General features: G+C 44.9%; 1 protein-coding gene across 5 annotated transcripts in view; it reads right to left on the reverse strand.

Moving 5' to 3' along the window:
- vrk2 (VRK serine/threonine kinase 2) overlaps positions 1-13,899 on the reverse strand; it is a 15,694-nt gene extending 1,795 nt beyond the window's left edge. Inside the window, exons 1-12 of one of the 5 annotated variants that reach the window (XM_049008156.1) lie at positions 13,805-13,899; positions 12,650-12,786; positions 11,516-11,568; positions 11,184-11,253; positions 10,185-10,272; positions 9,672-9,780; positions 9,401-9,493; positions 9,070-9,202; positions 4,380-4,500; positions 3,946-3,998; positions 3,169-3,314; positions 147-359 (exon numbers count right to left, since the gene is read on the reverse strand). In XM_049008156.1, coding sequence (XP_048864113.1) covers positions 147-359; positions 3,169-3,314; positions 3,946-3,998; positions 4,380-4,500; positions 9,070-9,202; positions 9,401-9,493; positions 9,672-9,780; positions 10,185-10,272; positions 11,184-11,253; positions 11,516-11,568; positions 12,650-12,776 — 1,206 coding nt within the window. In that variant the 5' untranslated portion in view covers positions 12,777-12,786; positions 13,805-13,899. The other 4 variants (XM_049008153.1, XM_049008157.1, XM_049008154.1 and 1 more) reach the window with 4 other exon arrangements.
- Between the last annotated feature and the right edge of the window lie 13,112 nt (positions 13,900-27,011).

A 27,011-nucleotide genomic window follows, 5' to 3' on the forward strand; every position in this document is an offset into this window, starting at 1 on the left:
GTGGGGGGGGCATAAGAGGCCCCATAATTCATACAGGGGGCCAGCCTTGTTAGCCAATGACATGTTTTGAATCGCTGAGTGACAGGGGAAGGGGTACTCTGATCACAACCCTGAACACACCCCTGGTATCTATGAATGAATATCACCTGTTCAGTGGGTGTGGCATAGGCCTGTCCTCTCAAAGGACGGGGCCTGGGCTCTGTTTCCGGGGTCCTTGGCCGCGGTGCTGCCTTAGCTGTCCTGCCACGTGCCTGCACCGGGGAAGACGGCCGGGCTGCGGGACTTGCAGCTGTCGCTTTCCCATCAAAAGGCGCGATTTTGGATCTGGCATCTCCTGCACGTCTGGCTGGCGGAGGTCTCTGGGGGGGGGGGGGTGGATGGAAAAACTGAGGGGTTCGTCCCATTCCTTTCATTCCCATCCCACAACCTCAATCCTAACGTGTTCTGTGTGATTCTCGTCTGTCAGATTGAGAACCACCTCTAAGTGGCACAGATGGGGCCAGACCCTCAAACACCAGGCTGAAGTGCTGACACTGATGATCCCTTGTTGTCAATCAACTCTAGTGTCAGTGTTGCACTTCAGAACTCTGGGTAAACTGTGGGGGGTCCGGTTGGCATACAAACAGAGGAGATATCACACATTTCACATTTGGATCATAATTTCATCACAATAGTCACAAATGGTGCCGCAAAAGCTTCTCTAGCCCAGGAGCCAGTGAGGTAAAGGGAGGAGAGGCTGGCCACTGACCAACTCCAATCCGGAAAGGAGAAAAGCCCTGTGATGGATGGTCCCATTCCGCTCTCCCGACATGGCAACCCGCCAAGGCAAATCTGGCCATACATCGCTCCCTGGGTCATATACAGGCAAAGTAAACAGCGAGTGCGCTCACACTTTATGAATGCCAGTGTGCATGTGTTAGATGTGGTCCTGAGCTTTGGGATGAGGGGGTACCATTCGAAGTATCCGCCCTTTCATGTCAGTCCCACCCCGGCCATCTCAAAGCCACAGCTGGACCTAAAGAGCATTAACAGGACCACTGAAAAAAGAGAAGTGAATGAATTCATGCAGATGGCTGACATTGAAGTCCAGGCAACTTTTAAAACGATCAGCTTTTTCCCACACTACTGTCCTGAGTAACATAGGGGAGAAAACAGAAGTGTGTTGGAATAATTTTGACAGAAGCCTCCTCATTTCCAGCTTGCACATGTGGAGCCCCATAGGATTCTGAAGCTGCTGTGATCAGGGACACTGCACAGCAGTGTCGTCACAGCGACGCACCAGGGGCGTGTGCAGGGCCCCTGAATACACGGGCACTCACTTAACACTGCCAGGAATCAACTCCCAGAAGCATTCAAGTTGAAGATCTACATTTCTTGGAAGGGTGGAGGGGTGTTAACTGTTGACTTCTTTGGAAACGAGCGGCATCAGGCGTTAGGTGACAACAGACTGGAAAGCTACATGCTGGAATGAAAGTGTAATTGTTTCTGGAGACAGGGGCAAAAGAACCATAGGATCATGACAGAATTAGACATCCTCAGTGGCAGTTAATTACCCAAGCGTGGGGGGGCCCTTCAAAAAGCTCCGACGGAAGCGATCGCTGGCCCGGGTAGCCCGTGTCAACACTACAAGCTCCGTGATCCACACTTTCTGCCCCTAATTGAGGACGCCCAAGCCCGGCTGCCAAACCCTTGCTTCCCGGCGACTAATAAGGACATCATGGGGGACCGACACTGCAACGAGCCACAATATTATACATGACACTCGTCACGTAGTAAACACCCCCACACACACCCCACCCTTAGTTGCGGTCTCATTAACAGTGTGACATTCTTAGAAAATCGAGCTTTCGCGTCATGTTATTTTTATCTTGTGCCCAAAGAAATGCAAAACCCGAATTAGTCTGTTGTTGAAAGAGCCAGTGTCGCGATGGAGGGGGGGGCGGGGGGGGGTGGAGCATGGCTTATATATAGTGGCCCCTGTCCGTTTCCTAGCTAATGAACATTAACGGACTGGGCAACATTCATTTGTAAAGGCAGAGGTCACAAACATAAATAAATACCACCTTACTATGCGAATCTCGCACAGAAGATATCCTGAGAGTTGATGACGCTCCCAAAATCATTACCGTACTGTACTTTGCCGAATGGCATTTGTTTTTTTTTTCCTTCCCCTAGTCGTCTAAATTTACATCCCAGGAACAGTACACTGCTGCACTGAGGCATATTTACTTGATAGGAACCCAATTTTCATGCAAATATATTAAAATTCCTTCCTCCATATGCAAATATGCCCAAGCTCCTGACCCAGAAAAGAATTTAATCTGCGTGAGGTAACCGGGGGTTACGTGGGTAACAAAGTAACAAACATCCGGCTTCCCACGAAACTGCAGGGAGGGAGGGGCGGGTGGGCGCTGCAGCGGCGGCGAGCTGTGAAAGGTAGGCTAATTGTAGTGAAAGCTGCAGGCATTTCCTGACAGCTCTTAAACTTTGCGTCACCGAGATTTTATGGTAACAGCAGGTCAAAGCACTGGGCAGTTCCGCACGGGAATAAATGTATAATGGCAAGCGGGAGTCTTTCGTCTTGGCTGGAATGTGCTGAGGACATCACCGCAAATTGGGACGGCTCGGGCTCCGGTGCAGTTCATCAGTTCTAGTTAAGAGCGATAGCCCCCCCCCCCCCCATCATTAAGCGCTCAATGCTAATCAAAGCCGTCCACTCGGGGGCCCTTGACTTCCAACGAGCCCTGGCGTCGGGTCTGAGAAAGCAGACATCACACACGCCAGGCAAGAAAAGCCACCCCCCCCGCTTCACTTAAATGAGAAGAAAATGTCACCCCTGATCACAGGCAACCGGGCTGCTAACTGTAATTTCATAACTTCTGCCTGGGATGAGTATTTTCGGCTTGGTTATGTAGTCGCGAGGAGACTTTGGCACTGGAATTCTTATCGTGCTTGTCGTAAGTATGGGAGAGACAGGTGGCCGTAGGCAGCCCCGGGTAGTCGGCTTATCACCCCCCTCCCAGGAAGACCAGAGTTTTAGCAGGGTCATACAAGTGCCACATGAACCTCCCCAAGGGTCAGGAGGACACTTGCAGCCACCCCATCCCTAAATGCTTGAATATCCCCACAATCCAGTTCCCAGACCACCAAAAAAGTACTCTCTCTCACCACCGCCTGTACTCCTGGTCTGGAGAAGTCCAGCAGGCCCTCCACTCGGGCTTCTCCACCTGACAGGATGTCTAGGAGCATCTGGTAGTCCGGCTTTTCTTTGTACGCCAGGGAATTCACACACTTCAAGAACACTGCCACCTCCTCTGTTGGAAGGAGGAGCAACAGTTACCAACAATGAACATTAACCGACTGTCCCTCAACTAAGTTTATCCAAATCCTCATGGGAGGAATGTAAAGCATACGCTCATGTTCAATGTGTGCCAGTTAGCCTGCCACCTCGCCATGCTGTTTGGGTGCAGGTGTCTTCCTAGAAACGTGTCAGGTGTCCTGGAGCCATCAGGACAGGTCAAGGGACTCAGGTACTACCCTGAAGGTGTATAGATGGTGCCAGGATGAGTGGAGCGTATGTGAGTCCTGGGCGGTTGTGCCCATGGACGGGGTGGGGGGGTGGGGGGTGTGGTTCCCACATACATTAGCTTCGCATTACCGATACACGCTGTTGGTGTTATCTGAGAAGCCCAGTTGGAGAGAACCTTTCCAAAGATGTAAGGCCCCTGCCAATAATCGCATCAGCAAGCCCCCCCAGCTCCTCATTCTAAAGCAATGTGCCTCCAGTTCTATAACAGAACATTGTCCCTGAGAGCTCTATATGCTGGGAGAAACTCGGGAGATTATAGGGGCCGCTCACTGGCATCAAAGCTACGCTGTGATGCCTCCATACCCCCCCCCCCCCACACCTGTCATCCAAGAGCCCCCCAGCACCAACCTACTCACCCATACCACTGCCAGGTAGCTCCAGCACTGAATCAGGGAGGTTGGCCATCAGCCTGGGGTGGTGAACAGGAACTGAGCAAATGAGAAACTCCAGAATGGGATATTTGTCTTTTGGCATTGTTGGGTTAAGTTGACCCAAAAATGTCCTACATCAAATCAAGAAATTATACCGTATGCAGTACAAAAAGCAGATTTCTTCTTTTCCCAAAAGCATTACCCATGACATCACCATTGGATGCTCAGTAGGTTTGCAACTCTATGGACTATAAAACTCTTGGTTTGCATTTGTCGTTTTTATGCATTGTACTACATTAACATTCAGTTGGTGAATCCCATATACTGCTAAGGAATCACATCTACTAAAAGGGAGGGAGAAAAAAAATCCACTCAGACTCTTGGGCTCCGGACCAGCAGGTAAGGAGCCATGAGAGCACCTGGCTTTGGCCTCCTGGACGAGCACTGGGTTCTTCAGCACCGGGTCCCAGGGCAGTGTCCCACACAGCCAGTGGAGCAGGCAGTATCCCAGATTCTCCAGGTCACTGCGCCTAGAGGGAGCTGTGGAAATAGGGAGAAAACAGGCAAGAGGGTTAGTTACCCTCATACAGGAATGCGGTTTGGGAGACTTCCTCATCTCCTCCGCCAATCCCACGGAGGTACGGTGCTTTGGCCTGCTCTGTACTCAAACACAAATGGCTCTTCCTCACCCCAGAAACCTGCTCCAGCTAGAACTTGAGCAAACAGGTCAATTACCCCCAACCTCCCCCATGCCACTGGTCATACCGCTGTGTTCAACAGAACCCCAAGGCCTTCCCCATCTGGCTCATCACAAGAACCCGATCCCCGCGGCCTCTGACATGATCCAGACGGCCCTCGGCCTGTCCCGACGCTGTCTACGGGAGAGCCAAGCAGTAAAACAAAGAAATAAATGTCTGGGCCTAAATTGTTAACACATGTTGCTGGAGCCCTTGGGGTCCATCCTGGCCATAGAGGAGGAGTGTAGACCTGAGTGCAGACCTTGAGCCAGAGACCCTTGGAGTCTCTCACGTACCTCGAGTTGTGTATGTACTGCCATCTAGCGCAAAGGCTCGCTCCTGAGCCCACCCGGGTCCTTGTAGCCGATGAAGGCAATTCAAACGGACATCTTTTCTTATCCCTCATGCTGATTTTTTTTCCTCCCAAAACGGATAATATATAGTACACTCTAAATAGTATAATGTGGATTATGGATTGTAATGTTGAGGCTTACATTTTTTAATTGTTTTGTAGATTTTACCAAAAGCGACATTTTCATTTTTTTTTTCCTTTTTTCTAAAGCAAGACCAGCTAGTTCGTGGAGCAATTGGGGGTTAGGGGTCATGCTCAAAGACCCAACAGTGAAGTCCCTCTGCTAACCAAAGGATTTGCCCCCCCCCCCCATATGCACCATCTCATGAGTTTGCGCAAACACCATGCTAATCTTCTCTCTATCATGCTGCCATGGTAAACAATGTTGATCTAGTCCCTACTGAACGGTGACAACAATCGCAGTGACACGTGGTAAGCTCAGACCAAACTGAACACTCTTCTCCTTTTGGGTAAGGCCTGGCCATATGCAATGAAAAAAAAACAGTCCCCCAAACCATGCTATTCCCTCCTGTGGTTGCTCCCATCATAAATCTCCCATCGACCAAGAAGCGGCTTGAACCACCCGTCGGAGGGGAGTTAGTCGTTTTTCCATCCAGAGAAGGCGAGGGCCTTTCCAGAGACACAGCTGGGGAGAGCCCGGCTGCTGCACGCTGGGCAGGTCCTGCAAGCATGTCATGAAGATACATGGATCCACAGGAAATCATACAAATCACCCGTCAGACCTATGACCCAAATGAAAATCCAAGGATCAAAACGCACGTCCAGGAGAACTAGATCCCAGAGCTGTCTGTAGAATGCACTTTGGGTGGCTCTGAATTTCCTGGCTTGCTTGTGGCTCTAAGGAGAGCACACAGAACAAACAAGTCTACCATCGCAGCAGTCTGGCCTAAAGCATGCAGTGTGCCGTCGGAGAAACCCTATTCCAAGCGTCAGTACATGTGCCACACTCAACATTGTACCGCAATGCACACGTTAAGCCAAAACCTCTTGTATTCGGTCACATATCCAAAGACAATCATCCAAAGTCAAAAACCGCCAGCACTTTGGCATCTTGTCAGGAAAGAATTCAGTAAAGGAGTATAAAACCCGCATTCCTTCCCTTATTTCACATTAATTAATTAATGTGTTACTCTTCACTCTAACCACATCTCTCAAGATTTCTGTCCCCCCCAAGTCTGCTCCAAGACTGGATTCTTTTGTTCTGAGCAAAAGAAATGCCATTCCATGGACGGTGTCCATAGTTAATACTATTATTATCATCATTATTATCATATTTACATGAGGGGGGGAAAAAACATATAGCTCCAAGTTAATTGTTGACAGCAAGGTGAACCAAAGCATGTGCTCTGCTCAGCTTCTCCAGCTCTGCTCTATGGCCACAGCCCATCTCCAGAGAAATTAGCTATCGACTGCATTCATCAGAGATGGGAGAGTCCCCCTGGGGAACCTGTGCCCAACATTGATCCCTGCTCCCCCTCTCCCCCCCAGCATTGCAACAGCACTGCAAATACGATAACATCATTTGGGTGGTTTTGGGGCCTGCGGCTACCCAGGAAATTAATTGGGTAGCTTGATTAACTGAAGCTTCAGCTGGATATTTTCTATGACGTTATAGCCAGAAAACTAAGAAGTTACATGAGAGATATTGATATCAAGTCATTTGCAAATAATTTCAATTGTGTACTGCATTTTAAAAACAACTTCTACAAAGTGCTTTCAGGAAATAGTGATTAATGCAGCATAAATTGCTGTTGACACACACTCTGCATTATCTGGTGTTTAAATGCAGGAAACATGCCACATCAATGCTGCGTGTTGTCAAAAGGTTTCTTTGATAACCTTTCGTTACCTTTAACAAACAGGTAGTCAAATCATTCAGGAGGGAACAAAAGTGGGACTAAGGGAACTTAGTAACCGAAGTTAGCTGTCAAGCACCCTTTCACACACTAAAACGTACCCAGTTCAGACCTAAAAATAACAGTGGATATTAAGCACAACACTAGTCTGAATTTTCCCTCTCTATAAACATCCGGCAAACAAGTCAATTTCCAATCGCAGGAGCATGCATTCCTTCAGAGGCAGATAGCTAGGGAAGGTGGAGAGCTGAAGACGGGAAAAACAGCAGAAACAAGGCAGAGGCCCACCATGGACTCGCAGACATCCGCCTGATATCTGGTGACCCTCCAAAAGAGGAGTGCTAAGTTCATCATATCGTTACCTATTTGTTTAACAGACATTCTCAGGCAGTGGGATCCCCTCAGTTGAGAATTTTGGTTCGTTCACTTCAGAACAACATGGCAATGAAGGACTTATGAATGATTTTAGCTTAATCCCTGCACATGAGATCCAGCCAGTTGCCTCCTCTAGGCCACATGGAGTCTCCCCTCCCACCTCAGAAGGAAACATGGCCATGGTGACATGCAGGACTAGAGGGTCCAGAAGGACACTGTCCTCTGGCAGACATGCACATGCATCCAAGACTCAAAGCTATCAATCAAGTGCCTCTATGTACACTGACAAGAAATGCAGCTACTAAGGACTGTAATCTCTGGTTAAAAAGCCAATACATAAATCTTCTCTACTCAGACTATTCAAGGCAAGTCTACACAGATAACTTCAGTCTCTACATAAGCATGCCACAGAAGTTCTTTCAGTTATACCTGTGATGGTTTTCCTCTGGAGAGCTAAAAGAACCATGAAAACATCCAACACTAACCACATTTAAAAAGACAGATGGGTGCATGATGACACCAACTTTAGTGCAGTGTTGTCCATGGCGACACTGCTACCTCTAGAACTACAGATCAAGAGGCACTGGGCAATCCTGGAATTCCAATCGCGCATCGTGGAGACACACCCAGATTATTCCAGTGTCCTGTGCCTGTTGCTATACACCTACAAACAAAACTCTGGGAAAGTGGTGCCACTAAATAATAATATGTTATGTACAAATAAAGAAGAAACAAAGTTCATCCACCATGGCGGTAACAGCAATAATATGTTCCTGGAACATTAAGATTGGCTTTTCTTTGCCCATACCCTTCAGTGCTGACAAAGCACCTTGTTCCCCCGTATTGACAAGGGTGACTGACAACACCACAGCCATTAGCTGCCCCGCCCACTACTAAAACCCGAGTACCGCTACGGGCATGGCCATCGTCCGGCTCCTGTCTAAAGCAACACTGAAGGTTTAATTAATAGTAAATGAATACACAATGCAGGTTATGACTTTAACTAATTAGGGAATTGTTGAATTAAGCCTACTAGGGAAAGTGCAGCTCAGAAGATCAATATCCAATGAAAAGTACTGTGTACGTCATTTGCTAGCAAATGGGTTTCCGATATTTTCTGAGGGAGTTAAAAAAAAAAAGAAGAGAGAACTATATATATAGCTACAGAGACAATAAATTTACTTAAACAGCGTAACAAACATTAAAATAGACTGGGTCATGACCCTATAGTTTACTTTTCCACTGTACCAAGTATGGTACTTTCAGTACATTCACTTTTCCAAAGACTTCTGGTCGAGTTCCAGTACCAAAAGTTCCAGTACCGAAAGTGCCAAACCAGCTGGGGTACTTTGGTACTTAGGGGTAGGGCTTTCTTTGTGGATTGGTTATCCAAATAGCCTGCCACTAAAACACAATAAAAACCCTGCCTTGAAAACAATTGCAAACTCAGAAAATGATGATGAACGAAGTAAAAAAATTTGCAATTTGGTTGTAAGAACATATACAGCAAAGAAATTCGGACGGCATGACAAGAAAGCAAAAAAGTATTTTGTTGAATATACTAACTAAACTACTTCACCAATCAAAGTTGCACTGAAAAGTAAGGTTAGTTTTCATTAAAGCTCATAGGTTATTTGAATTTTACATTCAATTACAATTGCAAAGGGTTCCTACATACATTACACTATCAGTGCTGTTTGGATACAAACGTCACCATGTTTAATATTATGTCTCACTTCCAAGTGAAAAAATAAGGTGTTGACCTTACCTACTCCATTGTGAGCATCCATACTTGTGTATTCAGTCGTACCATTGTGTCTCTTCTTAGGATCTTCTTTGTACTCCTTGTGAACACCATGAGGACAATACCTATAGGAGAGCCCATAGTCAGCCAGGTACACCTGCAAGGTGAGAAAGCAGCCGTTAAATGTCAACATCCAATAAAAGATATTAAATGATGCATTATATCATCTGAAGTATATTATATGAAGCATGGGATTATATGAAGCAGTGACCTTAACACTGGCTGTTTTGGGTATTTTTGGGTATGCTGCACTGATATTCTAGAGTGGGATCTTCTTAACGCTTTCCACACCTACCTTGTTGGGGTCGTCGTAGTCAAGCAACAGGTTGGCAGCCTTGATGTCACCATGGACATATTCATGTTCATGGATGTACTCCAACACGTGCAACTGGAGAGCCGTGCAGAGGAGAAGGGGTTACTTGGCGTGATACCGTCACGTTACTGCGGCACGTGCCGAGAGGGAGCCACGCCCAGGAGCAAAAGCGTGAGAGGATGTCCTCTGAAAGCCACACTGGACGAACTTGTCTGCCAGGGCTCAGAAAGTACATGGTGTGGTGACGTCTCACCATGCGACAGCCCAGCTGCAGGACCGTCTGCCTCTTCAGCTTGCTGCCATTCCGTTGACACACCTTCTGCAGGTCAGCGCCTAAACGGTCCACCACCATGAACCTGTAGCTGAGAGGGGGGAACGAGACAACAGGCGATTCAGAATGCTAACCCTGTGCAAGAGATGAAACGTCATTCACATTGGTCACTCAAGGGCGTAGGTTCGGTTTCTGCTTTGGTAGAGAGTAAATCAGTCCCAAAGGTCCCCCACCCCCCTAACCCCAATAATACTGGTGAAGACGTGTCTCTGCCCTCTATACCCAAATCTACACCCTTGTGCTCACTTCACACAGCTGTCGGCATTGTGGGGAAAAAAAGCACTGATCTTCTGCAGTGGACTGGCATCCCATTCAGGATGCACACCTGCCATATGCTCGATGCTGTCTGGGACAGGCTCCAGTCCACTCCCACAATCCTTTTCTGGATCAGCAGATAAAAGATGGATAGACGGCAGTTTTTATCTTATTCTTTACCGTATCCCTTGATGTTCAGACAGTCCAGAGCCCCAGTAGTTTGGAATCCCAAGAAAGTTTAATCTTCGCTCCCTCTTCCACTTTCGTACTGGTGGGATGGCAGCAGAGAGAAGTTTGATATGTTACAAACTATAAGCGTCTAACAATGGTGTCATAGAAATACAACCACGCACTTCCTTGGTACATCAAATAATCCACAGAAGAAAACTGGAAAACCTCCAGTGGACCCGAAGTCTGAGGTCACAGTCCTACAACCGCAGAAGCACAGCCTACCAGCTCATCAGCCTTCCAGGTGCCCTGTCCACCTGCATCCACCCCCACGCCCCCACCACAGTAAATGTGGACAGCCATCCTGCTACAGCAGGCCAGGCTGGCTCAACACCAGCTAGACAGGTGGTCAGAGGCTCCCCTGGAAGAATCAGCATCATTATTTGCAATTTGGTCATCCTCTAAAAATTAGAGTCAAAACAAGCTGGGATTGCGCTAACGAGCACAGGGGTACATGTTTGCCTTGGCTTATTAATTTGACTAGCAGAGATCATTTTCATCCGCTGCCACTTAATCAGCGCGGTGCTGTCCGCCCGCAGCACCGCTAAAAGCAGAGCTACCGCCCTCCTCTGTTTTCCCAATAAGCTGTCCAAGTTAGTGTACATTGGGCCCACCATCTTTCAGACCAGGAGGCCAAAAGAAAACCATGTTATAATGGCTAAGCCTTACTCACCTATGTGGTTAAAAATACCCTTTTAGTGGACACTAATGTGTTTTAATACTACACTGGCTATTTTACTTTGTATTAGCGCAAAAGAAGGTTCTGCTCCCTGATAAGAATAAACCCAGAAAACTCAAACTTCTGCAGCAGTCCATGCCAACTGAACTGGCATTATTTAGGGCCTACTAAAACAAACAGATTTATATTACAGAGAACTGCAGATTAGTACCTGGGGGGCTTGGTGTAGCATGTAGCAGGGGTATATGGTACAGTAAGGTAATAAAACTTACAGCTTTCTTGTTTTGCAGCCCTTTGATAAAATTTCAGTTCTGTGAACAAAGGCCCATTTTCATGAAACTCCTGAAATGAAAATATTTGAACATTGAAATGTCAGATTATGACTAAAAAGGTTTAAATGAAAAATATCTAAAAATAACAAGACAGCCTGCACATACGCCAATTCCTTTGTTCAAATTATGAGTTTCCTGTTCGAATTATGTATTGAGGAAGATTATAAGATACAGGAGGTGAACACAGTATTAAAGACAAACACACAAAGGTCTCAGATCAGTAGGGAAGGAGCTGGAATCTTCATAATGAATGACCTCATTCCTCCACTCACCACTTTAATTACGAAATTGGTGTCTTCTCGAACGGGAGCATCCTGCGGTGAGGCTGAAAGAAGAAAATCGTAGCATAGGCAAATCAAATAAATGCAGGAAGCTCAGTGTTATGTTTCTGATATGATACAGACAAGTGGTAGTGTGGTGGTTAAGGGCACAGACCAACAATATGATGGCTGCCTTTTTAAAGGCTCACACGGGACTCTGTGGTTGTAGCAGAAACTTAGACCCTTCTGGTAATGTGTCTAAGTCATATAACCCAACGTCATAGCACTGGCGTGCCCCAGAATCAAACTGAATGCTGACTTCATCACAGAGCACCTGGAGGTAAGGTCATCATGTGGGGATGACATATGTTAGGAGAAAGGCAGATGGAGCGGCCCATAGCTCCACCCCCCTTCCCTCCTCCCTTAATTACCGCCATGTCTGGCAAGTACCGAGCCACCAGCGCCACTCTGGCACCTTGACAAGTGCCACCTGCCGGACAGAACGACACCCAACTGAGGAAAAAGGACAAGCAGATCGCACGCAACCAGATCCAAGTAGTGATGCACTGAACTGAACCGCAGACCTAGACAAAACTGGTTCCCAAAGTTGGTTAGTCCAAGCTCAAAGGAATATTCCGGAAATCTGTAGGGGACATCTGTAATACATCCTTTTCGAAAAGCATCCTGAAGCGTTTCAGTCCCATTCCAGCTTCCCCAGCACCAGCACATCCTGTCAACTGATCCCAGTGTTTAATAGACCACAGACAATTATGGATGAAGAAATGCTAACAGAATCAGTGCATGGGGAAAAACGAACAACAGCTTTGGATTCTGCAATATAGGTTTATTAAGATGAAAACGGCTCAGCAGCAAGTGGTAACAAAGTTACTGCCTGCGTTTGGGACTGATATCTATTAGTCCTGTTAAAACAGAGAGAATTTCTTATTTGCTAAGGTCTAAAATGCTATCCTTAAATTCTGACCCAGTGGACTGTGATAAAAACCCACAAGAACAATAGGATTACACAAAAAAAAAAATCAATATATACTGGTTGCTGGACGCAGCAAAACCACAAACACTACAGTAATGCTGTGTGATTGGCTGATAGAAACACAAGGACTGATTAACACATTGTTATATAATTACCTAAATAAATCAGACCGAAGCCTCCTTCGCCGATTATCGGGCCCAGTCTCCACTCTTTCTTCTCTGTGTCGGTTAAAATCCAGCCATCTGGCAGTGGTGTCGGCAAGGCCTTCCTTCTTGGTGGCATTTTAAAGCACCTTCGTTGACATGAAAATAATATTACAATGTTGTCACAGTAATATCCAAACAGGTGAACAGATGAAGATACCTGACATGTTACTTCAAAGAGGCAAAGAGGATAACATGCAGTGAATATTTTACAGTGTCCATCGTAATAAACTCCCATTCTTGTGTGGTCAAATAAAAAATAGACCGGTATGTTTAATACATTTATATACACCTGGAGTACCTTCGCTTAATAAAGCGGGTTATACATTTCTCCCTGAATCGAGAACCTGTAGTATTCAACGTGATGCTGATCACGTGACTACGCAGATGCTGGCTGATATGTCAAAAAATGTTTTATCTGTCAAATTTTGAAGCTGCCAGTGTTGTTGAGTCCATCAAATGCAGCGGGGTAATATAGCAAGTGGACAAGATCTGGACTTAGATTTTCGATTCTTCGACTTTTCATTTTACTGAAACTGAAAGTATCCGAATCGTCTTGCCCAAGAAACTGAAAGAGAACTTTTCTGGTTCTGGCAAACAGACATCAAATCTATGATAAATATTTGCAATAATCAGTGTTCAATCGTCACAACGCTATTAAATTAGAAAGAGACATGAATACATTGAGATCTAAACTAAGTTCGCTTACTTATCAAAGAGAAGCGTGCAATGAGAAGTTATTTTAACATTAATGCTAGATTCCGAATGTGCCGAACAGTAAATGTAGAATACATACAACTCCAGCTAAACTGGTTAGCTGAAATCTTAAAAGTCTGTGTTACTTGTTACTTCTTCGGCGTTCACAGGTTACCTTCCCTTTTCTGAGCCAGTCGCGCCTTTTACAGTGTATGACTCAGAGACTTTCTTAAAGCTGATTCTTAATGCCAATTTAATGGCGGGAATGAGGAAATGTTAAAGATGCAGTTCATATTAATCCCGTGCATGACTGTATGTGAAACCACAGACAAATGTCCGTAGAGCCACATTCAGACGCATAGAGTAAAGATTAACAATAACAGCGTAGGTTTCGTTCGTTGGCAGACTTACGGTGTCCGTTATAGGACATCCTTCATTCACGCGACTTTTAAAAAGTTCATGATCCTTCTTTCTTTTTCAGTATTTTAAGAAAGGTGCGTTCGCGCATGCGTATTAATACATTCTAATTAGAAAGGTGACCCAGTTACTACATGCTGACATTGTGCAACGAAAGATGTTTGCTCCTGTACATCCATTGGTAGTATTAACATTTCAAATAAGTTAAGTTTTATATTCATATATTAATGTTATTAAAGATTTACCGTATATCAATAATCAAAAAAGTACCCTACATTTCCCAACCTTGCCACAGGGGAAAATGAAGAATTTGACAGATAAAGTATTTCTACAATAAATAAATGACAGATTTCTGAGCAAGCATACATCACAAACCCTCTGTTTCACTGAACAAATTATGTATAAATTCTTTGACTACGTGTTAGCTGAACAACATGATTGACTAAAAGTAATAATTTATATTCCAAAGCCACGTTGTATACAAACTGATCACAGTAGGCTTGTGGTTTGAGACAGATTTACAGATCAATCTGGTTTCTGTTTTACTCCACGTTTTCATCAATAATGGACTCTCATCCTCCTTAATATGTCATATGAGGTACTGACCCCATACTGGTGCAATCCATCCACACTTCGTTACTCATTGTGCGTATTGATCATATCGCACCCGCTGATCCAGTTTAGTCAAGCACTTTAATTTTCCTTCATACTTTGTGTTACAGATTAATATAACTAGCTATCTTGTTTCACAGAAAATTATGACTGTAAGGAAATTATGTCTATAAATAAAATCAATTGATTAAAATATATTTCATGTAAAATAAAATGATTTTTTAAATTCTGAACAGGACTTTAAAATAAATTAACTCTTGTGACGACCCAGTGTGTATATTGGTCCACAGTATAGGTAAACTTTTAATCAATTGAGCTTCATCGAAATATTAATTAAATCCATTGCATGAATAAAATCTTATGATGTCATACTTATAATCCATCTTTACTTATCCGAGGATTTGTCACTAATTTAATCGCGTTAACCAAACTAAAACAATTTTACGCATGTATTTGTGCTCATACAAACATATTTTATCATACGTGAAAATGTAATACGTGTAAAGTGATAGTGAAATCTATAAGGGGTAAAACTAAAAATATTTTGAAATATATGGGATTATGGGTATTTTTACTATCACAACTATTCTTAACAATTTGTTCTTATACAATTGTAAAATTAGAGCGACTCATCGGCTAACATATCCGGTTTAAGATGTAATTAAAATCTTTCATGTGAAATTTAAGCGATTCATATAATCAACAGCTCAATCAAGATTGCCTAATTAAGACACCGCTTGTACAAGCCTGTATAGCACGGGTAAATGACTTAGGTTCTAGATAGATGGATGGATGGATGGGATTTGGTTTTGTATGATCTTTGTTGTGACGCGAGCTGGACGCGTACTGGACAAATCATCTACTTGGTTATATGTAAAGCACTTGGTCGTATGCAGCTTTAGAGCCGTTCTGTTACATGAACAAAGTGACACCGAAATCAACTGATTTCAATGGATGGTTCAGTAGCAGTCAGCTTAACATGCTTTCATCACCTACACAGAATCCAACATAAATCTCAGCTTGCCCAAAGAACAGTGATGATTAATACCGCCACATACATGACAATTGAAGTGGATGCGATGGTTTTATGGCTTCATCTGGACTATGATTCTCATGACTATAGGTCGTCAGTAGGTCAGCTGACACGTGTAGAGACACGTCCTCCCGCAATGTCAGTCTGGTCTTTGATTCTATAAAATAGCTTTTAAAGCTTGTGCATCCCAATAAGGAAACCATATTTCAACATGTTAGCATGACAGTCCTGGTCTTGCGACCATAAGGTTGCAGGCTGATGTGCTAGAAGGAATACTGATGTCCTGCTCCAGAGTCAAGAACTGAATTTATTCATTAATAATTCTCTGACCCTGCTGTGGAAAATGGATAGGTGGCTAGATGTTAGCAAATGGACGGATGGATGGAATACAACATTAAATAATTACCAAAAATGCATACATATAATACTGTAAGACACTTGTTTGTTTTGTTGTTGTTGTTCTGATTGGGATGATAAACAGCAAGGTTGTGCAGACACTCTTTAAGCAGCAGGTGCCTGACTGGGGGGGGGGGGGGGTGGGGGGGTGGCATGATCATCGGTGATCAGAAAGAAGCTTGAAAACTGAGGCGCGTTCAGTTGTTTGGGCAAAAGGGGCCAGGTGTTCCGGCACCACTAGTCCTCCCTCCTTGCACATCCTCAATAAACAGAGCTGTACGATATGAGAATCAGGGAAAGGAACAGAAACCTTGTTAAGGAAATGTGTTGTGATGGGGCATGATTGATGAAGATCTACTTTGCGACTTACGAACAAGGGGAGTTTTATTATTAAAGTCAACTCAGAACTAAAAACCAAAGAGACCACAAGGGGTATAAACAAAGGCAGGTAAGCAGTACCAGAACTTTAAAAACGTTAAACTAAACACAAGAAGACACTAAGGTAACACACAGACTCAGTGCAGAGTACTTAACAGGGACCATCTAGCAGCAAGCACATTCAAGTAACACATGTAATAACCAACAGAGAAACTGGGCAATGGCAGGCACAAATATGCAACAATAAAGAGGTATTAACAAGGGACAGGTGTGGGCCATTACTGATTCCTCAAACACTAGAGACCAGGAGCTATAAGGAACACAGGAGACAGAAGAAATACAGGACAAAACTGGGCACAGGCAGGGTAAATCAGGAAGGCAAGGACTAATACTGGCAAACATAAACACATGAAGCATCATTAACATGGAGTTGACATACAGAAACTTGGGGCAATTAATAACCAAAATTGTACGAAGTTGTGGAGGTTGGCAGGAACTCACTACAGTTAGGGATGCATGATTCTCAATTACACACTCAGTCCGTTCAAAGAACATATGGAGCAGAACGGGATGAGTAGTGACACCCACTGGCCAAATAGGGAACTACAGACACAGAGACTGGTAGAATAAGCTGCCACGATTAGTCTATGTAGTCGATGACACTGAGGCTGAAAATGCGTCGTTGTCAATATTTTAAATTGACGTTTCGTTTTCTTTATTTTTAATGAAATTGCCATTATGATTTCTAAATAGCTTCAGTTCATTATAACAAATGTTGTCCTTGTCACTACGTAATTATGGGAGTAGATCAAATTATCAGTAAATTGGTGGTTTGTACAATGTGCAAAGTTCGATGGCATACTACAGATGTACTAGCGCTATGCAGTGCCTGGAGAGAAAACACACAGGCCCTATTCTGCTAAATACCCTCATTAAAGTCGTGAAGTTTTCTGCCTTCTACCTTAGAATCTCCATTGAATACGAGTTTACGAAAACGTTCGTGTTAAAATCTGGGCTCATTCTACGTGAATTGACGGAGCTAGTGTGTGTTCGTGCGCGTTGGGAATTTTGGTTAATAGGATCAGTGTTATCGTAAACTAAAACGGAACTGAAAACGAAAACTAAATAATACCAAATAATTCGTGAACTGAAATAAAAATGAAAACTATGTTTACAAAAAAAACGTGTTGCACTTTAATCAGCAAAAAGTAGCGCCACAGCACCATCTTTTTACCTTGTTTATCCACAATATCTCCTCTTTTAAAAGATTTCGTGGTTGCTGTAAGTCTAGGTTCAAAGCTACTTCGGTGCTTATCGTTTCTACAATTTACCAAAACAGTAGCATGGGGCGCTCCGCTAATCGAGTTTAATAAGCGTGACGATACGCCGAATTAATACAGATTACTAACTTCTGGGCGTCACAATACGCATCTCAATGATATTTTAATAACACTACTAACTTGCTTATCGAATTGTAGGCGAAAATAACGTCCGTATAGTGCCGAAAAACCGGTGTCCATTATCTAAAGTCCTGCAATAACATGGTTTGTTGTTCTCAAAAAAAGTAAAATGAAACGGTCAATTTGATTTTCTGGAGGAAAATTAACCGTTTATATTAACCGAGCAATCAGTAAAATAGTAGATAGATGAATCCATGGGAAAATAGTCGTTACTGGCAGCCCTAATACAAAGACATGTACTGGACTAAGCACACTAGGAAAGACCAGCAACACATGCTGGTCAACAGGGACAGAAGGTAACTTAGGGAAACAAATGACAAGACAGGACAAAGCTGGGGCCAATTCTGACAGAAATGTACTTAAACAGATCATATCTTATATTTCGCCAAATACAAAAGGAGGATAACATATAAGGGATAATTTTACAATGCCAGTCTTAATAAACTCCCATCCTTCTGTGGTCCTTAAATTAAAATTAGACCAATTTTTGGAATAAATGTATGTAGTTCTGACTCCTAAATCTGGTTAATAAAGCTAGTCTGCTTTAATAAAAGCAGGCAAAGGAAAATATGCGAAAAAGGAGGTTGCTGGGTTGCCAAGGGCGACAACAGTGTGCTGTGTTAGGTACCATGGTCTGAGTGCAGTTTACTGAGGGCAAGAGAAACTGCAACTGGATTATGGGAATAATGCATATGCAAACGAAAAGAATATATTTGTCACCTCAGCCTGGAATGTCAGGCCCCATTCTCACCTTGACATATGCTGTTGTTTATTGTAATGGAGTCTGGTTGGGGTGACAGGGTGATTTGGTGTGTTACCCTGATCTATCTCACTTCCATGGGGGGGGGGAGTTGAATCCTACCTTTGCCCTTGTGTGTGGAGTTTGCATATTTCTCCTAAGTACTCTGGTTTTTTCCAGAGGCTAACTGGGATCTCTGAATTGCCTATAGGACGGTTCTGTGTGTGTATGGCCTGTGATGGACTTGCATCCCGTCCAGGGTGTACCTCTGCTTTACACCCTACACTGCCAGGGATAGGCTCTGCAACCTCAAATCATCAACCAATACTTTCAGCAACTGTTCCTTTGTGCTCAAGATTGTCCACGCATCTCAAGGTGGGATAATTGCAATAATTAGACCAGGTTTACCTATTGCCTGGTCATAAAATAGCCTCCTCCTACTAAGATCCATATCGTCTGGCAAAGACAGTGGGTCATGCCATGTTCCCCATCCAGCTTTTTCCGATGCTCCTCCTCGGCCAGGTGTAGAATACCCATCTCCCCCTTACGAATGATGGACATCTTAAGGGGTCATGATAGCTCTAGGAGGGAGAAGGGGGACTAGAAGGGAAGGTCAAATGCAAGAAGCAGCGTATCACAGCTGCCACCATAGGCCCTGTTGTTAACTTTTACCCGCAGAAAGTTAAATGAGTTTAAAAGCCCTCATTTAGAGTAAAAAAAAACAGAGCACTAAGCAAGGAGATGTCAGCAATGTCTGCTTCAGAATAATACCGCATCAATTTAGCGCAATTATATTTCAAGATTGTGAAAATGAGATGAGCTTTTTATCGGAGGGCCGAGCTGCCGCCCTATAAAACAGCATTATCAACACATTGAAAATATTTACTGCACAAAAATTAAGTGCTCCTATATATTGGTCTTGACATCATTTATGTGTCTAAGCAAAATGTTTGCAGTAAAGCTGTGCCTTTTTTAAGGGAAGGGGCTGGGTCGGGGAAAGGGGGGGGGTGCCAGTCAGGGTGGGGCGAGTTAAGATGGGGCACAGAGACTCGTTGATAGTACATCATTTCTTTAAGTACTTTCACACTGTCGGAATCGGGTAATCCTTCACGTGGGAGATTGTCAGCGCACTCTTATTGTGCTGACGTGCCTCATCCTTCAGTGTTAATGCATTACCCATTAATAAGGTTAGCGTGCCTCTCTCTCAGCAGTCGAGGGGGTGAAATTGTTTACCGTTCCCATGATAAAGGCCCGCACCGTCGTAAAAAAACAGCAAGTCGCCGTGGAGACAGCTCAGGACACGGTGATGACTGCCTTGCCTTTTTTTCCCGCTCCTTTTGTTAAGCCCAAACTCAGTCATACTACATTAAACGCCGTCATCAAATGCATAATAAAAGTATTACTTCATCATCAATAACATAAGTTTATTGCCGCAAGCAATATGTCTGTTCATTTAATGGTTTCTAACTATGCGGGATTCATCAGATTAAAAATGACGCTGACATGTTTGGATGTGTTGTCTTCAGGTACTGGCTTTTAATGGTATTATTTATTTATCTGGCTGACACAGAAAGTATTACCGAGCATTTAGTGGAGATATTTTTCAACTGGAACGCATAGCAGAAGAACCAAGCAAAGGGACAAGTGCAGGTCTAGGGAGATCAAAGCCAATTTGTAATCACTGAAAAATTATTATGATAATTCAGAAGGCAAGTTCATTTTTGCAAATGCACTGTTGCCGTTTATCCACACACTATTTTTAAGGAGCAGTGAATCATTTCTAATATGCAGTTTATTTATTACTCATGATCCTGCACAGCCAGACAAACAGATCATGAGAGTAAAATTGTGGGGTACAGTGTGATCTCACCAAGAGGTCCCGTAATTCTGAAGTCTCAAATTTGAAATGTTCCCAGTGGTAAGCTGATAGAGTGAGATGTCAGGGGGGTGAGGATTGTGACACGGTGCAGCCCTCTATCCGCTATCTGCATGACGGACCATGAGGTCATCCTTGGCCAACCTCCCTACACCTGGAGGAGAAAACAGAGGTTGTCTTCTATCCACATGTCCAGAAAGACTCTCTAGATTCATCACTCCGGACCCGCCATGGAAGCGGCACTCGGAAAAGCACCAAGAACAGTTTGGTGCAGTGTTTTTTTTTCCCCAAAAAATAATTCTAGTGTTCCCCTGAACAATTTATTGTCATTATTCTCTGTTTTTATATTCTATATTTAGATGCTCTATACTGAAGCACTGCATGTTGTCTCTGTTCCAATTATCAACCATTTTGCTTCTTGTTTTTTTTTCCCTTTGCCTTTCGCCTTTTTCATGCAATACTGCAGGTGTCACTGTACTGCATTACGGCCTTTTTTCCCATTTATGAATATAAGATGTATTGCTATTGCAAATAAATGTAATATGAATCTAATGACCAGTAATGAGCAACTGTTTTGCCATTACGGAGAGGGGCTGCTGCGATGCTAATACACTGTTGTTTATGCTCTGGGGAGTACCCACTGACCAGGATTTAGATTAGGGCCTTAATGTCTCTGAAGCCTGGGGCTAAATTGAAATGTAAAACCCCAAACTAAACATAATTTAGTCCTATCGGTTTCCTTGATGTGGTCCTGTGTGCTGAAATGGGGGGCGAGAAGTTACTGAACTGTAATTTGCTTTGTTCCAGAGCAGCACGAGGCTAACGCCGCCCTGTGCGCGTGCTCGGAATGAAAGGCACGCCGGCCGAACCAAGGCGTTCTCTAATTTTTTCTCTCTCTCTCTCTCGTTCTCCAGGTTTTCCTCCCTTCCACGTTTACAGGTGATGGACGAAAGCTTTCCCCGATCGCTGTGGCGTTTAAAGGGGAGCGCGGCGAACATTAGCGCCTTTGTCTCAGCCATGAAGGAAGTGCTTGTTTTTTTTTATGCACCTGAACCCCTTTGCTGATCAGTTGCTTTAAAAATAAAGCTTTGGGGGCTATATGACTTCACTTTACAGGGCCCAAACAATACCGGAGAAGCAGGTTATGTCGAGGATTGCCCATCTTTTATCTTGTGTGGTGAATCCAGAGGCGGTGAGGCTCAAGATATGGAATATGAGATTAATGTGATTATTTTAATTTCTTTTTTGCCCACTGTCCTGGTTTTATTTCTGGCTTTCATTTGATGCTTCCAAATTGTTATTTGGCAAATTGTTTCCTAATGTTCTGGCCTAAAGGTATGGAAGACTTATTGTATAGCTGCAGCAGTTCTGCTAGCCTTTGTCCAGCAGACCCAGGGTCTTACAGGGTTAAAGAAGAATTTCCACCAAAATTCGGTCGTTTTACAAAAGCAGTTTTGTGTTTAGTTTCCTGGCATGTGGGGTGCCTCATACTTCCAGGGTTGAGGGTTTGAATCCCACCCACTTTAGGTGTATGTGGGGTTTGCGGTTCTCCCAATGTCACGGTTTTTTTTTTACAGAACAGCACATTGGTCTAAACCGCCCATAGTGTGTTTGTGTGTCCTGCAATGGACTAGCATCCCATTGCCTTGTGCCCTATGCTTCCTGTGATAGATTCCAGGTGACCCTTCTTGGAATAAATGATGGAAGGATGGAGAGATGGAATCCTTTTTGAATTCCCTTTAGATTCAGCCATTTCCACTTCATGGTCTTTTGATGCGTTTCTTTTTCCAGCGCTGGGGAATCTCGCAGGCGGCTGCACTCGTATCACTGAGCCCTGGCTTCCCCGCCGAGGTGGGCGTCACGTGCGGGAAGAGTTGCTTTGCTTTGCTTGGATGGACAGAACGAGCCCCCCAGATGCCCCCGGCGACTTCAGCGGAAGTTGTTCGCGAACCGTGGCCCGCAGCATCACTCTCGCACCCGTGACACCAGCCAACAGGTGCCTGCCAGGTCCTCCCTGTCGCTCGGGGATTGACGTTTTCATTCTCCCGCACACAGCGAGCGAGAAGACAGCCTGCCCCCCTGCCTCTGAACGGCTGTCACCGCGTGCGGCTGGACATTTACATGCTCCGAAGACCAGCCGCGGTTTCATCGCACCGTGGAATTTACACAGAATTTCACTAGTGTTTTTATACTGATATCAGCCAAATAACCCTGTCCCCACACTGAATTTTGCACTGACAAGCAACAGCTGCCAGACACACATTCTCAGTCACGCCGCATGCTTCGTACGCCATGTGACCTTGGTTCTGAAAGACTAGCTGTTATAGTTAAATTTTTTTTTTTTTTTTTACTTTTTTTATTTCTTTTACTAAACTCGAGCAACCTATTTCATTTTAATCCTGTAATAAACCTGGAATATGCCACAAGGGACCAAAAAAAAAAAAAAAAAAACAGAAGGCTGAATTGCATATTCCGAAACAGCATCGTAGAAAAAAAGAATCGAATGAACAGAGAGAGAAGACAAAGAAAATCAATTTAGCACTGAAAAGTATCAAGAAGGCAGTGGGTTAACACTAGTTCAGCTCTCTCCTCTCTTCCTTGTTAAAGCCAAGATGAAATAAAGCAATTGTCCTGTGCAAATGTGCTGTTCTGTGAGTCTTTCATTATACTACTATGGTGACCTTGGCTGGTTCATCTTACGGAGCTGAAAGACAGGAGGACAGGGGAAAAAATAGTTTTCGCTTCGGTATGTCACGCTAACTTTCACCATGCTCTCGTCCCTCTGCGTGTTTGTTTTTCAGAAACGCACGTCGCACGCTAAATGGAACTAACCGCGTTGTACGGCGCCATAATTGGCTTGATGTGGGAGAAAACTCGAACGGACGGCTGCCGAGCGCAGAACGAACCATAGGAAGACACTGCATGTGGTCGACAGCATTAGCACCCGGTCGTGTGCGCCTGATTTAACGTTAAGTCACTATCCCTCCAATTTGGTATTAGCTGAGCGGGGGGCAGGGTGGATAAAACCCCTTTTATCCAGGTCAGTCCCCAGAGAGATGTCCGTGGCATGGATGCCGGCTGTTTGTGGGCCTGTACCTCATGGATTCAAGCGGGACCACTCAGTGTGAATCTAATCATGGAAAAATTTAGGCCGCCGGACTGGATCTGCACCTCGGCTACACCGTACGACAAATCGTTTACAAGTAACGGTGCAAATCAGAGCTCTGTGTGTTTGCCCCAGAATGAGTAAACAAGTGTGATCAATGAAGATGATATTAGCCACCTGGGCACTAGTCAAGCAGTTTACGATAGCTACAGGAGTATTTTCAGCCAGCGGAATGGGAATTTTTAACACTGATCAGTTTGTTCTTATGTTGTTGTTGTATCAGAGTTCTTCTTGGCTCTGCATAAAAAGAAAAAGTAATAATAAATCAGGACAGAAGCTGGCAGGCAGCTCCTGTATTATGCAGGATCGTCGATTTTACTATAGAAGCCAATTGTGACTTTCTCACAATCAGGGTGTAGGGTACACAGTCGTGTCTTTCTTCAGGTGTTTACTGTGGGTGCTGACATTAATTATTCAACCTATAACATTTCATTGCAGTTTGGTGCCCTGTGGAACATTGTTTCTTCTTATGTCTGTAATATTACACGTGTAATATTAATTTAGATTGTTGTTATTAACAGTTTCATCTGCCAGTTATCTGGTATCTTCCACAGTCACTTGTACGGACCCTGGAGCCCAATTTAGGAAGCACAGGGTCACAAAGCAGGGGACACCCTGAACGGGGCGCCAATCTGTAAGAGGACACACACACACACACACACACATCTGTATTCATATCTCTGTGGGGACTCCGCATTCATTTGTATGGTGAAGAACCACAGTCCCATCAATGACAACCTTAACCATAATTAACCAAATAAAATACTTTTTTTAAAAAAATTACAGTCACAGAATTTTATAAAATTGAATTTCCCCCCTGTGGGGAATGAAAAAAATGGTCTCCTTAACATCAAAAAAACAGGTTTTTATCACAATGTGAGGGCATTTGGTGACACACACACACACAGTCATGCGCAGACACACAGCCAAGAGCAGGAATCTAACTCCCGTCTCTGGAAGGGGAGGCGACCATGCTAACCACTTTAGCCACCATGTCACCCATATGCTAAAATATTCCTTTCTAAATTACTACACAGCAGCCCTTCTCATTTCAAATACCCTATCATTAACAATAGAAATACTGTTATAAAGCTATTCGGCTGCCCTGTGTAAGTCTCTGGAGCCTTGCCGTGACTCGGTAGCTGAGAATGCTAGTTGGCTAAGCCTGACCCACAGCTCCCTTCACAAAGCACAGCTGTCTACCATTTGTGAATAGCCCTGTGTCACGGCACATGACCGGCAGTGCCCAGTTACTCTGACCTGCTTTGTTAAGGGACAATAAAAAAGAGATAGAATTTTAGGGCGGTGATATACCTCCATTTTTAATGCATCCATCTTTTTCTCTCTGCCCTACAGGTCGGGGCCCATGTGCAAGTATGTCAGTTAAACTTTTCGTCTGTGACAGCAAACCTGTCTTACCCTAAGTTCTGATATAAAAAGCAGAATGGGGGGGGGGAGGCACAGACAGCTACATATATGTAGAGGCCATACAGAAAGATGGGAATTTATGCCTGCCAGTTCACGGCAGCCCCCACCCCCTGCACCACCGCTGGACGGAGCCCCAGGCCTCCATGGATGGGGAGACTGGATGCTCCCAGGGGTTAATGAAGCTGTCTGGGATGGATGCTGGAGCTACTGGTGAGAATTGGACTGGTGTATATTGCTCTGTCATCAACGGCAGGCGCATCGATCACGTCTCACCTAGCGCATCTCACCTAGCGAGAGAAAGGCACGGTCGCAGAAACACAGAGGCTGCAGCTAGGGCTCAGTGCAGGCTTTGTGGGGGGAGCCAGGACGGAGTCCCCCCCAGCTGGTGCAATTACAGCACGGGGCCCTGCAGGAGATCCAATTAGACCACCGCCGGAGAGACCAGCAGCAGCGCTGGCAGGGTCAAGCCGGCCCCTCGCTCGGCCTTATTCGGCCCATTACTCTGACGGTGTTTTTGTTTGAGGACACAGACTGAGAGAGAAGTTCCTGCTTTCTGTGAGCCGAGATTAACGAAAGCAGAGGCTGAGGGGAGTGAGTCATATCAGTGTCAGAATTAAAAGAAAACTGACAGAAAACATGAACTGTCAGGACGTGCGGGCCCTGTTTAAGCCTGAAACAGCCGCTCCATCATGTAAAGTTACAGAGAGGATTCATCAGATATTTGTTGTTTTTGTACGCCTCTAAACATTACCTTCTGCTATTATTCCTTGTGACAAGTTACAGAATCAGGAACATTAAAGTGACCAATTTGACCCAGAGAACCGATAGGCCTGGGATGGTTGTTCGGCGTTAGTTTTCAGCCATAAACAAACAGTCGTATCCTCAATGTTGGTAGCCCAGGTGCCAAACTCCCCTCCTTTCAGGTCTCCTATCAGTCGTGTGAACTCCACAGTTGCGGACAACAGGTTTTTGGCCTGTCCCAGGTTTTTGGCCTGTCCCAGGTTTTTGGCCCCGTTTCTGGTGTTGTGAAGGCCGGTCCTTCTTCCCCAACCAGACATTAAATGCAGCCTATATACAAGGGGTCGATCGATCACAGGAGATGATTGGATAATTCTGGTTAATTTCATCGCTGGCCAATCACTGGTCGACGGTATATACTGGGGCCACCTTTTGTTGCCAGTCCGCCCATGACCTTTAATCAGGGCTCTAACTTGCCTTTTAATCCCTCCTTTATTCTGTACTATAACCAGTGTTATAAACCACTGTATAACCTGTGCTCTAATCGGTGCTTTTTAATTAGTCCTTTAACTTACCCTGTATCCCATGCTGTAACCAGCGATTTATCCCATCCTGTATTCTAACCTGTGTTTTTACCGGCCCTTTAACTTGCAATTTATCCTGCGCTTTAACCAGCACTCTAACCAGCGCTTTAAGCCCTGCACCCGCCCGCGCTGGCGTCTCAAACTGTGCGTTTTAACCTGCGCCACAGCACCTGTGCCTCCGCCATCCCTCTAATGGCCCTAATGCGGGCTCCGCCCCGTGCTAAAAAGCTCGATCGATACCCGAGGCGGCGAGGCCCACCTCTGAATCCCCAACGACGGCGGCTCTGCCTTCTGCTTATCTTCCTTCTCCCCTCATCCTCGTGTAGAACAACATGGGGGGGGCATTAAGAAGCAGGCAGCTTATGGTTCTACGGCCAGTCAAATCCCACAAAGCCCCCCCCTCCCTCCCCTGGGGTCAGCTCCTTCCATGTCAGGAAGTGTGGGAACATATGCTGGGGGTTGTAGGGCAGCCAGGGCAGGGGGGTGGTGTTGGGACAGGACAGGCTCCCTCGCAGATCGGCACAGCGGGGGAGCACCAGGAGTCGGTAGGATGGATCACGGCGCCGTCAGGCCGCCGCAGAGTGATGCGGGCGAACATCTGCTGCAACACTTCCTGGGCCGGGTCCAACGCAGCGGGGCCACCCCCCTGCCGGTCAGACAGAAGTCAGGTGAAGGGACGGACCACGGAGCCCTAGGGGGAGCAAAGATGTCTTCTCTCCACTTATGGCTCAGCTCAAGACACATAGCCGAGACTGTTTTGCAGTTTGTTTTCAAGAGGGGAGCAGATTAAC

The sequence above is a fragment of the Brienomyrus brachyistius genome, chromosome 3 (assembly GCF_023856365.1).
Source record: "Brienomyrus brachyistius isolate T26 chromosome 3, BBRACH_0.4, whole genome shotgun sequence".
In the NCBI taxonomy this organism is placed as follows: Eukaryota; Metazoa; Chordata; class Actinopteri; order Osteoglossiformes; family Mormyridae; genus Brienomyrus; species Brienomyrus brachyistius.